At 50.2% G+C, this 11771-nt stretch overlaps 1 protein-coding gene across 1 annotated transcript in view; it reads right to left on the reverse strand.

Moving 5' to 3' along the window:
- LOC125032340 (pyrokinin-1 receptor-like) overlaps positions 1-7325 on the reverse strand; it is a 25442-nt gene extending 18117 nt beyond the window's left edge. The window contains exons 1-2 of the mRNA XM_047623436.1: positions 6065-7325; positions 2810-2912 (exon numbers count right to left, since the gene is read on the reverse strand). Of these exons, the coding sequence (XP_047479392.1) occupies positions 2810-2912; positions 6065-7194 (1233 nt within the window). The 5' untranslated portion in view covers positions 7195-7325. The remainder of the gene's footprint in view (positions 1-2809; positions 2913-6064) is intronic.
- Between the last annotated feature and the right edge of the window lie 4446 nt (positions 7326-11771).

Genomic DNA, 11771 nt, shown 5'->3' on the forward strand with positions numbered 1-11771 from the left:
GAAAGGAACAATTACACAGTCCTTTATCTACTCGTCTACAGCGCCGGCGTACAGCTTGGGTGTGAATACAGTGTAGTTTATCCCTTTATTTACCACCCTGGCTAACGCGTAGTAATTGAAAGTGGGCTGTCCGGTGCCGTAGACTGCAACAGTTATTTTATTAAACGCGATTTTTTTTATGCAATCTGCTTCTCGAATTTAGGTGATATGTAAATGTTGCTGAGTGTTTCTTTCCCCCTGTTTTGAGTTTTTTTTTCTTCAATTTTCAATTGAGCTTTGTTTCTTCTATAGCGGATGTTTTTTGCTACCTTGAGCGGAGTCACGAGCTAATCATGTACTTCGTCTAAGTGCGTTCGTTCCCTTTAAATTTGGTGCCCGCGATAGAGGGGTGGTTGGACATAGATAGATTGGTGGGTGGATGGATGGATAGGTAGAGAGGTTGGTAGGTAGGTAGATTAATAGATGGATAGATGGATAGAAAGATGGAGTGGTGATTGGTTATGGATAGATAGATAGATAGATAGATAGATAGATAGATAGATAGATAGATAGATAGATAGACAGACAGACAGACAGACAGACAGACAGACAGATGGACAGACAGACACACAGGCAGGAAGACAGATATGTAGGAAGGAAGCTGTATTTATACTTTATATATGAAAATAATTTCTTACCGAACTTTCTCGTTGAGTAAACTATTTAATCTTGAGTGTGCGCCCCCCCTCCCTCCCCCTCCCCCCATGCCTCTCCCCAGCGGCCCGGAAGGAGAGGAAAGTAATGACTCTCCTTTTCCCTTTGGATTTGAACTTCGGGGAGGAGGAGAGGCCCTTCGCTCGCCCTGCGTGGCACTTGGTGTCGCCTCACCCACGCCTCACCCATTCACCCACGCCTCGGTCACACCTCCCCCACGCCTCACCCATTCATCCACGTTGTTCATCCACCCTCCCCTTCCTCCTCTCCTTCTCCCTCTCCCTCTCCCTCTCCCTCTCCCTCTCCCTCTCCCTCTCCCTCTCCCACTCTTTCTCATTTCTCTCATTGTTCTTCATTTTCTCCCTCACTTCACACCCTATTTGTAGCTTTGTCAGGAACACGATGGTCAATTAATCAGCGGACGTTTCGCGTTTGAGTTGAGAAATAAAGCATGATTAATTAGATGGTTGCCATTGTTATTAATTATTTCTCGTGAATTAGATTTCTGTTAAAAAAAAAAAAATGCTTGGGAGTTTTCCGTTGAACTAATACATTGTGAGAAGAACGAGCACGCACACGCATACATACAGGTACAGATACGTGTACACGTACACACACGCACACGCACATGCTCGCGCGCGCGCGCATACACACACACACACACACACACACACACACACACACACACACACACACACACACACACACACACACACACACACACACACACACACACACACACACACACGCTTGTCTATACATAACGTATATTTATAATTACACACAAAATACAATCAGATACCACAGACATATTAACAAATAAAACAAACAAACGGAGAAGTAAGAAGAAAAGTCGAAACAAACAGAAAAGAAAAAAAATGGAACGCAGATCGCCGCCCAGCCTTGCCGCGCGCGAGACAATGGCGGCGCCGCAAACAGAAGACTCTCCGTGGCGGCGCGGCGCGGTAAACAACTCCTTGACAAAAGGCGCTTCTTGCTTGGGACTCGCGAGCAACTCACTCGTACACGCGGATGTCACGTGCACAGATTATAGTAAACACGGATGTCACGCGCATACTCGCTCGTATACATGGATGTCACGCGCACACTCGCTCGTATACATGGATGTCACGCGCACACTCTGTAGTACACACGGATGTCATGCGTACACTCACGTGCGATTTCTTTTTCTCTTTCGTTCTCTTTCGATACATACATACATACATACATACATACATACATACATACATACATACATACATACATACATACATACATACATACATACATACATACATACATACATACATACATACATATATACATACATATATATATATATATATATATATATATATATATATATATATAATTTCTTTAGTCACCGCAGCTGTCGTAAAGGGCCGCTGTTTCTAAACGGATTTGGAATATTTCAAAAGGCTCTCACCAAAGCTGCATCGGAGGGAGAATGGGGACTTTGCGCGGGGACAGCGCGGGGTCAGCAATATCGCGGGTTTTATGTGCAAGAGGATTTGGAAAAAAGAGAATCATTGCAGTCTGTTTCGCTTCGAAACTGTATGAGGAATTACTCTTCCAATTTATTAAATACTGCAGAATAAATTGGAGGCAAAGAGAAGAGGCAAAAACAAAAACGAACAAAGGACTGAAGAAGAAGAAGAGCAATAATTGGGAGGGTGAGAGGCCTCCAAGGAAAACAAAAAAGCAAAAGTTTAGTATCGGAACCAAACTGTGGATATCGCGGACAGGCCTTAGCCTTGCAACCATAATTAATACCGAAAGATTATATACAAATAGTTTATGCAAATTTTAGATAGGGTTAATAGTCGAAGTTACTAGAACTAGATATGATTATTGGTATTAATAAACCAGATGTAATTGGCATCAGTGAATCCAGACTGGATGTAACATTAAGACTCATTAAGACTGTAATATTTTGGGAAAAGATAGGGCAAAGGGTAATAGAGGGGGGGGGGGGTAATATTAACAAGGTAAGGGAATTATCATGAAGGAGTTAGTAATTAAGCAAGACCCCCCCATAGTAGAACTTGAGGTAGTTGAGATAGAAACAAGCGGAACATATTGATAACCACATTACACATGTCATCTCCTGAGACTTCGGCGTGGTCACCAGAAAATGGCCAGAGACTGATTCAAGGAACGTCGAAGAGCCTGGAAGAAGTGCCACAACTTTCGACAAACTCATTCAGAAGAAACTATTGTAACAGGAGGTATTAATAAGCAAAATAGAGCGGGAAAGTTTCGATCCCACAGCTCAGCCAGATGCGTGGAATGCAAAATTACGAGAAGGCATAGAGGAATTTTGCCTTTGTCCAGAAGGTAATAGATCATACCGGGGTAGGAGGGCTTAGATAGACCGTGCTATATGCTCGGCCTGAATAATTCACGAAGCATAAAGATGACATTAGGGATGTGTCCTCCTCTAGGAAAGGGTGACCGTGTTGTAATTAAACTAAAACGCTGTTGTGATTAAACCAGAATACAGCCTGCTACAGGAAAAAAAAAAAAAATAGTCGTAAGTAAGGAAAGAAAGTACAATTTCAAGAGAGGTAATTAGAACAGCCTTGAAGATTTCTTTGATGGCATAAACGCAACGCACGCACGCACTCCGGAACGAAGAAAACCTTAATATACGCTATTCGAAGTTTTGCCGTCGGTAGAAAATTAGCATACACAAGCAAGCACATGCGCACACTGGCACATACGCACAGAAGCACATACACGCACTAGCACATACGCACACAAGCACATACGCACACAAGCACATACGCACACTAGTACATACGCACACTAGTACATACGCACACTAGTACATACGCACACTAGCACATACGCACACTAGCACATACGCACACTAGCACATACGCACACTAGCACATACGCACACTAGCACATACGCACACCAGCACATACGCACACCAGCACATACGCACACTAGCACATACGCACACAAGCACATGTGCACACTATCACATACGCACACAAGCACATACGCACACTAGTACATACGCACACTAGTACATACGCACACTAGTACATACGCACACTAGCACATACGCACACTAGCACATACGCACACTAGCACATACGCACACTAGCACATACGCACACCAGCACATACGCACACCAGCACATACGCACACTAGCACATACGCACACAAGCACATGTGCACACTATCACATACGCACACAAGCACATACGCACACTAGCACATACGCACACAAGCACATACACACACTATCACATACGCACGCACACACGCATATAGGGACAGCCAATCAAGGAATCAATCCGTCATCCAGCAAGCAAGTCGAGCTTAAACAAGAACAGACAAACAAACGGAACCCAAGTCCGTACGCATCTCCGCCTCTTCCTCGCCATTCTTTTGCTGTTGACATTATTATGATTCTTATCATTCCCCCTTTCGTGTTATATTTTCCCGCCCTCCTTTCTCCCCCCCCTCTCCTCCCCTCCCCCCTCCCCTCTCCCCTCCCCCCCTCCGTCGTCGCCACGGCAACCGCCTTCTTCCTTACCCGAACCACGCCAGTCCATCGGCCATCATTACGGGTCTCCTTCGCCGGTATTATCGTGATCAGCGGAGTCTGGGGCTGGTGGGGGAGGTGGTGGGGGAAGGTGGTGTGGGAGGTGGTGTGGGAGAAGGGGGGGAGAGGGAAGGTGGTGGGGGAGAAGGGGGAGAGGAAGGTGGTTGAGGAGAAGGGGGGAAGGTGGTGGGGGAGAAGGGGGAGAGGAAGGTGGGGAGGGAGAGGAGGGGAGAAGGGGGGAAGTGAAGGTGGTGAGGGAGAAGGGGGGGAGGAAGGTGGTGGAGGAGGTTGGGGTGGAGGTGGGGGATGATGGTGGAGGAGGTAGAGGTGGAGGTTAAGATGTGGAGGCAATATGGAGGGGAAGATGGTGACGGAGATGGTGGAGGAAGGGAGATGTAGAGTCGGAGGTAGTGAAATGAAGAAGAAGAAGAAGAAGAAGAAGAAGAAGAAGAAGAAGAAGAAGAAGAAGAAGAAGAAGAAGAAGAAGAAGAAGAAGAAGAAGAAGAAGAAGAAGAAGAAGAAGAAGAAGAAGAAGAAGAAGAAGAAACAAGAAAAAAGAAAAAAGAAGAAACAAGAAAAAGAAGTAAAAAAAAAAAAAAAAAAAAGGAAAAGGGAAAAGGGAGAAAATAGAAGAGAGGAAATCAAGACAAGTAGCGACGGATAGGGAGAGCCTTTTGGCGCTGTTAATGAACGTGTCGCGAGCAGCAACTTGCGTTCGCTTTGAGTAGAGGAGGCAATAATGTCATTGCGGTTGGCTGTTTGCCGCCCGGGCGTCCTCCTCCTCGCCCATCGCCTGCTTCCCGCCTTTATTCCCTCTGTCTTCTCTTCTCTTCTCTTCTCTTTTCTCCTTCTCTGTCTCATTCTCTTTCTTCGACTTCGCCCCTCGCCCTCTTCCCCCCTTTATTCCCTCTGTCTTCTCTTCTCTTCTCGTTTCTCATTCTCTGTCTCATTCTCTTTCTTCGTCTTCGCTTCTCGCCTGCTGCTTCTTTTTCTTCTCCTTTTGTGTGTGTGTGTGTGTGTGTGTTTGTGTGTGTGTGTGTGTGTGTGTGTGTGTGTGTGTGTGTGTGTGTGTGTGTGTGTGTGTGTGTGTGTGTGTGTGTGTGTGTGTGTGTGTGTGTGTGTATTTGCGTGTGTAACTGCATCTGTGTATGCAAACTCTAACGTACGTAAGTGTATCTAAAACAAGCGTCCGGATTTCACCCTTCTCCTCGAGTACCCGCATCAGAATTAATTTCAGAGCTGAACGACTTTAATACAGGTTGATACGACTCCAATACCCTTCTCCCCGCCGTGTTTGGAACGTGTTAGAGACGTGTTTGAAGAGGGAAGAGTTGCGCTGGTCGTTTACGCTATTCGTGTTAAAGTTAATGGCTAATAGTTAATGTTACTGTTATGGTGAGGGAGATGTAGGAGAGGGAGGGGATATGTAGGCATAAAGAGGAAGGAGAGTGGCATCAACAGGAGGAGAAGAGGTATAAAGGGCAGTGAAAGGGGCATGAATTGGAGGGAACGAGGCATACAGAAGAGAGAAAAAAGTGAAGGGATAGAGAAGAGAGGAGGGAAAGGCGCGGAAAGAGGAGAGAAGGAAGCATAAAAAGGAGGGAAAGGAGAATCAGAAGGAGGGAGGGAGACATCAAGAGGAGGGGAAGAATAATAAAGAGGGAATGAAGAGACATCAGGAGGAAGGGAAGAGCGTCAGGAGGAAGGAAGAGGGGCGATGGGCACCTGTGTTGCACCAACGCCAAGTCATGTCTGAAGGAGGAAGGTCTTTATTCATGTTGCTAGTAACTTTATGGACGTTATTGGTTCGCATAGGTTTTCGTTGTTGTCTCTTCCTTTCTTTCTCTCTCTCTCTTTGTTTGGCCCTCGTGTCCCCTGGAGACTCACCCAGAAGAAGATGTAGGCGCGCATGACGTACGAGGGCAGGTTCAGGAGGATGAACACGGTGGAGATGATGAGCAGCATCTTGGTGACCTTGTTCTGCGACCTGACCCTGGCCGGCTGGCTGCCCCGCCCACCGGCCACCACCACCACGCCGCTGCCCGCCCCGCCCGCCTTGCAGCCGTCATGGGCGGTCGCTTCCCGCCCGCCGGGGCACAGGTTGGCGGCGGGCGCGTGCGGGGCGTGCGCCAGCGTCATGGAGTGCCTGAGGCGCTCGACGTGCCACACACAGCGCGCGATGCGCACGTTGAGCGTGACCACGGTGGCGACGGGCAGCAGCAGCGTGAGCACCGTGTCCACGTAGTTCATGGCGGTGGCCAGCGCCACGTACTCGTCGCGCAGCTTGCAGATGGTGCGGCGCGCCACGGGGTGCACGCCGGGCGCCGCCGCCACCAGCAGGTACGAGTAGAGCAGCAGGGCGGCCGCCGTCAGCACCAGGATGACGAGGCGGGCGCGGCGCACCGTGCACACCGCCGCCCGCAGCAGCGGGTAGCACACGGCGATGAACCTCTCGACGGTGAAGGCGACGACGAGCCACACGCTGAGGAAGGTGCTGACGTAGATGGCGTAGTTGATGGCCTGGCACCACCCGGGCTGGTTGAGCAGGTCGTAGCCCACCATGGACAGCCACACCAGGAACAGCGTGAGCAGGAAGGCCGTGTCGGAGGCGGCGAGGGCGGCCAGGTAGCACGACGAGCTCAGCGTGCGCAGCTTGGTCGAGTGGAACACCCACACGCTCACCACGTTGCCCAGGCACCCGAATACCACCAGCGCCGGCGTCACCCAGAACTGGATGCGGTCTATAGCGTGCAGCTGCGGCGCCGGCACCCGCTGCGTGGCGTTCACGAGGGTCGACGCGTTGCCGCACGTGACGGCGTCGCACGAGGCGTTGTCCCACGGGTAGTCGGTCGTCTGCAGCCACCAGGAGGCCTCACCCTCGGCCAGATCCTCCGCCTCGACGTGCCGACCGCCACTCATGTTCGTCACTCCCTCGGCAGACGAGGATTTGTTCAAGCAAAAGTCTGGCTCCTTCCCCCCGCCAGCGGCCCGCGTCTTCAGGAGGCCGGGCAAGTTAACGGAATTACCGTCGGATTAAAGGCCACATCCTCTAGCCTGAAATTCACTTCACAAATCACAAGAGCTGAATTCGTTTTGCAAATCCACCGTATGTGGAAAAAGCTAAATAAACCGTAGCACAAATATCGACCGAAATCTCTCGCATCAGCAGGCACTACTGCAGCACCGGGCGGCGGGCAGGAGCGACCCCATGCTCTCTCGCTCCCTCGACCGGAGATGCCCCACGAGTCGCGCGAAGCTTTGAGCCGTCGAGTCGTGGCGTGCGGCCAGCGACACCCTCGAGCTCCGCGCCCTACCAGGAGTCAACACAGACTAGCTCTCCTCGCGCCCCCAGCATCCGAGCATCCCTGGCCGGCCGGGATGCTCGCGCGACAGATTCCTCCTCCGGCCGTGCCGTGCTGCCCTCGCTCGCTCCCCCTCGCTCCCTCGCTTCCTCGCTCTCGCTTCCTCCTCGCTCCCTTGTTCCCTCCCTCCCTCGTTCCCTCCCTCGTTCGCTTTCTCGTTCCCTCCCTCGCTCCCTCCCTCGCTCCCTTGTTCCCTCCCTCCCTCGTTCGCTTTCTCGTTCCCTCCATCGCTCCCTCTCTCCCTTGTTCCCTCCCTTGCTCGATCCCTCTCTCCCTCGTTCGCTCCCTCTCTCGCAGTGAGAGAGGGAGCGAACGAGACCTCCCTTTCCCCTCCCCTTTCCTTCCCCTTTCCTTCCCCTTTCCTTCCCCTTTCCTTCCCCTTTCCTTCCCCTTTCCTTCCCCTTTCCTTCCCTCAACTACCTTTCCTTCCCCTTTCCTTCCCCTTTCCTTCCCCTTTCCTTCCCCTTTCCTTCCCTCAACTACCTTTCCTTCCCCTTTCCTTCCCCTTTCCTTCCCCTTTCCTTCCCCTTTCCTTCCCTCAACTACCTTTCCTTCCCCTTTCCTTCCCTCAACTACTTTTCCCGTCCCTTCTGTACCCTTTCAAATTCCTTCCCTCCGCACGCACTCTCTCTTATCTTCCGTCTCACCTTTTCCTCCATTAAGATTATCCGTTTCCTCCCTCACTCTCCCTCTCCCCACTTTCCCTTCCTCTCCTTCCTCTCCCTTCCTCTCTCCCTTCCTCTCTCCCACTATCTCTTTCCTTCCTCTCTCCCATCCTCTCCCTTCCTATCACAACCCCCTTTCCCCCGTCTCCCCCTCTTTCCCTTCCTCCTTTCCTCTCTTCTTTCCACTCCCTTCTCCCCCCTCTAACACTCCTCGTCTCCCCCTCTTTCCCTTCCTCGTTTCCTCTATTTTTTCCTCTCCCCCTCTCTCCCCCCTCTCCCCCCTCTCTCTCCCCTCTCACACCCCTCTCCCCCCTCTCTCTCCCCTCTCCCCCCTCTCACACCCTCTCCCCCCTCTCACACCCCACTCTAAAACACGTGACCCTGACCTCGACTTGTCTTTATTTTTTATTTCAAGTAAGCTTTATCGCCTTTCATAATTAAACTCCTTTCCCTTCGGCGTACGCTTTATATTTTATTTTATGTCGTTTGTATTAATTGATTCATCTATTTATATATCTATCGGTCTATCTATTTGCCTGTCTATCTGTTGATTGGTTGATTGGGTTGTTTGTTTATTTGTTATCCTCGCTTATGCGTTCACTCATTCTTGTTCATTTCTTTATATGTTTGTTTATTCCCTCCCTCACTGTCTCTTTATATACTTGCACATTAATTCAATCGTTTTTGTTCAACCCTAAACCTCGCCTATGTTCTTCCTACGTTCCTTTAGCGATGTTATCTCACTCCTTATAAACTAAATATATATGTACACAGTATTGTTATTTTTCCTCCCTTGCATCCTCTCGGACTACTGAATTCCCTAACCTCTCCCTCTCCCTCTCCACCATTCTCTCTCTCGCATCTCTCTCCCCCCCTCTCTCATCTCTCTCCCCCCTCCCCCTCCTCCCCGCTCGCCTTTTCCCCCTCGCTCGCTTCTTTTCTTCTTTTTCTCGGTCCTCTCTCTCTCTCTCCCCAATCTCTCTCTCCCCCATCCCCGCCTCGTCTCAAATTTTCATCTCTCTTCCCCCTTTTTTTTCTCTCACTTTTCTCTCGTCTCTCTCGTCCCTCTCTCCCCTCCTCCCTCTCTCCCTCTCTCCTCTCTCCCTCCACTCCTCCCTCCCCCCCTATCAATCAAACATCTATCTATCTCCCCCCTCTCTCTCTCCTCCTCCAACTTTTCTCCCTTTTTCCCTCTTTCCCCCCCTCCCTCCCCTACATCCCTACTCCCTCCCTCCCTCCCCCCAGCTCCCCCCTCGCTCCTTCCTTTCTCCCTTATTCTTCCCCCCTCCCTCCTTCTTCCTTTCCTCCCTTATTTTCCTCCCTCCCATCCTTCTTCCCCACTCCTTCCCTCTCCCTCCCTTTTTCCCTCTTCTATCTCTCTCTCCCCTTTCTCTCTCATTTTCTTTTTCTTTCTCTTCCCTTTCCCCTTTCTTTCCCCTTTTTCCTTTCCTCCTTCCCTCTCTCTCTCAATCTCCCCCTCTCTCTCGTCTCAAAAAGCCTCCTCTCATCTCTCCTCCCTCTCTTCCCCTCTCATTCTCTCTCTCTCTCTCCTCTCCCCCTCCCTCCCCTCCCTCCCTCTCTCTCTCTCTCAACCCCTTCCTCACTCCATCTCCTTTCACCTCTCTCGTCTCATCCTTCCTCCCCCCCCCTCCCCTACCTCCCCCTCCCTCCCTCTCATTTTTTTCTCTCTGTCTCTCTTTCTTTCCCCCTTTTTCCTCTCCTTCCCTCTCTCTCTCTCTCTCCCAGACCCTCACATCCTCCTCTGAGTCACTATTTCGAAACTTTCATTTGTATGATGTCTGCCTCTTTCTTATGCCGGTCATTAAAGACGTAAGGCCCAACGATCATCATAAAGATCCTCTTGTCTGTCTGTCTGTCTGTTTGTCTGTGTGTGTGTCTGTGTCTGTATCTCTCGAAGGCAATAAAATGACTTCTCAAATCGTTCAGTTTATGGCTTTCAGAGAGGGGCGGGCGCTTTGGGAGGGAGGGAAGGAAGCTGTGGGGGAAGGAAAAGGTGATGTGGGGAAGGAAAAGGTGATGTGTGGAAGGAAAAGGTGATGTGGGGAAGGAAAAGGTGATGTGGGAAGGAAAAGGTGATGTGGGGAAGGAAAAGGTGATGTGGGAAGGAAAAGGTGATGGGGAGAAGGAGAAGGTGATGTGGGGAAGGAAAAGGTGATGTGGGGGAGGAAAAGGTGATGTGGGGAAGGAAAAGGTGATGTGGGAGAAGGAAAAAAGTGATGTGGGAGAAGAAAAGGTTGATGGGGAAGGAAAAGGGATGTGGAGAAGGAAAAGGGGATGTGGGGGAGGAAAAGGTGATGTGGGAGAAGGAAAAGGTGATGTGGGGAAGGAAAAGGTGATGTGGGGGGAGGAAGGACGCTGTGGGCGTAAGGAAGGGTGCTGTGGGCGTAAGGAAGGGTGCTGTGGGCGTATGGCAGGGCGGTGTGGGGATAAAGATGTGTCGGTGGTGGGCGGAAAGGCAAATGGGCGTCAGATACGAGCATCTAGTGACGTATATACGTAGGTAGGTGCGATAGTTCCGTTGTTATTGTAGAGTTGTGTGTCTGTGGAGAGGACTGGGGGGGGGGGGGGGAAGGGTAAATTACTGAAAAGGTTGGTGCAGCGGGTAATTGTGAACATCACTTCTCCTGTCCTCTTTTCTTATATTCTCTCCCCCCCACCCTCTCTCTCTCTCCTCTCATCCCATCATCTCGTCTCGTCTCCTCATCCTCCTCTCCATATCTCATCTCTCTCTCTCTCTTTCTCTCTCATCTCATCTTCCTCTCACTCATCTTTCTTCTCTCTCTCTCTCTCTCTCTCTCTCTCTCTCTCTCTCATCTCTCTCTCTCTCTCTCTCTTATCTCTTTCTCTCCGTTCTCACGTCCTCTCTCTCTTGTTCTCTCTCCTCTCTCTGTTCCCTTCCTCTCTCTCTTGTTCTCCTCTCTCTCTAATCTCTCTAGTTCTCTTTCATTCTCTCCTCTTGTTTCTCCTCATCCCTCTCATTGTTTCTCTCTCTCTCCTCTTGATCTCTCTCTCTCTCTCAATCTTGTTCTCTCTCTCTCCTCTTGTTCTCTCTCTCTCTTTTCTCTCAGCTCTCTCGTCGTCTCTCGCTCGTCATCTCTCCTCTACTCCTTCTCATCTCTACAGTCTCTCTCTCTCTCTCTCTCGACCTCTCACTAGATCTCAATGCTATCAACCATCATCTCCATCTCTCTCTCTCTCTTTCTCTCTTTCTCACATTTCCCTGTCAGTATGCCGCTCAGTACACCGGTTGCCAATGGCAAATGTCGAGCGATCGGGCGTAGATTTCCCTCGCGAGCAACAGTTGTCCGTGTCTCTTTTTGTTTTTTTCTATTTCTCTCTCATTTTCTCGCCCCATCGCTCTCCCTCTTCCTCGCCCTCCTCCTTTTCCTTTTCCTACCCTTCCCTCGTCCTTTTCCCTCTGTCTCTTTCCTCTCTGTCTTTATTTTCT

Source organism: Penaeus chinensis, chromosome 14, assembly GCF_019202785.1.
Source record: "Penaeus chinensis breed Huanghai No. 1 chromosome 14, ASM1920278v2, whole genome shotgun sequence".
NCBI classification, from domain to species: domain Eukaryota; kingdom Metazoa; phylum Arthropoda; class Malacostraca; order Decapoda; family Penaeidae; genus Penaeus; species Penaeus chinensis.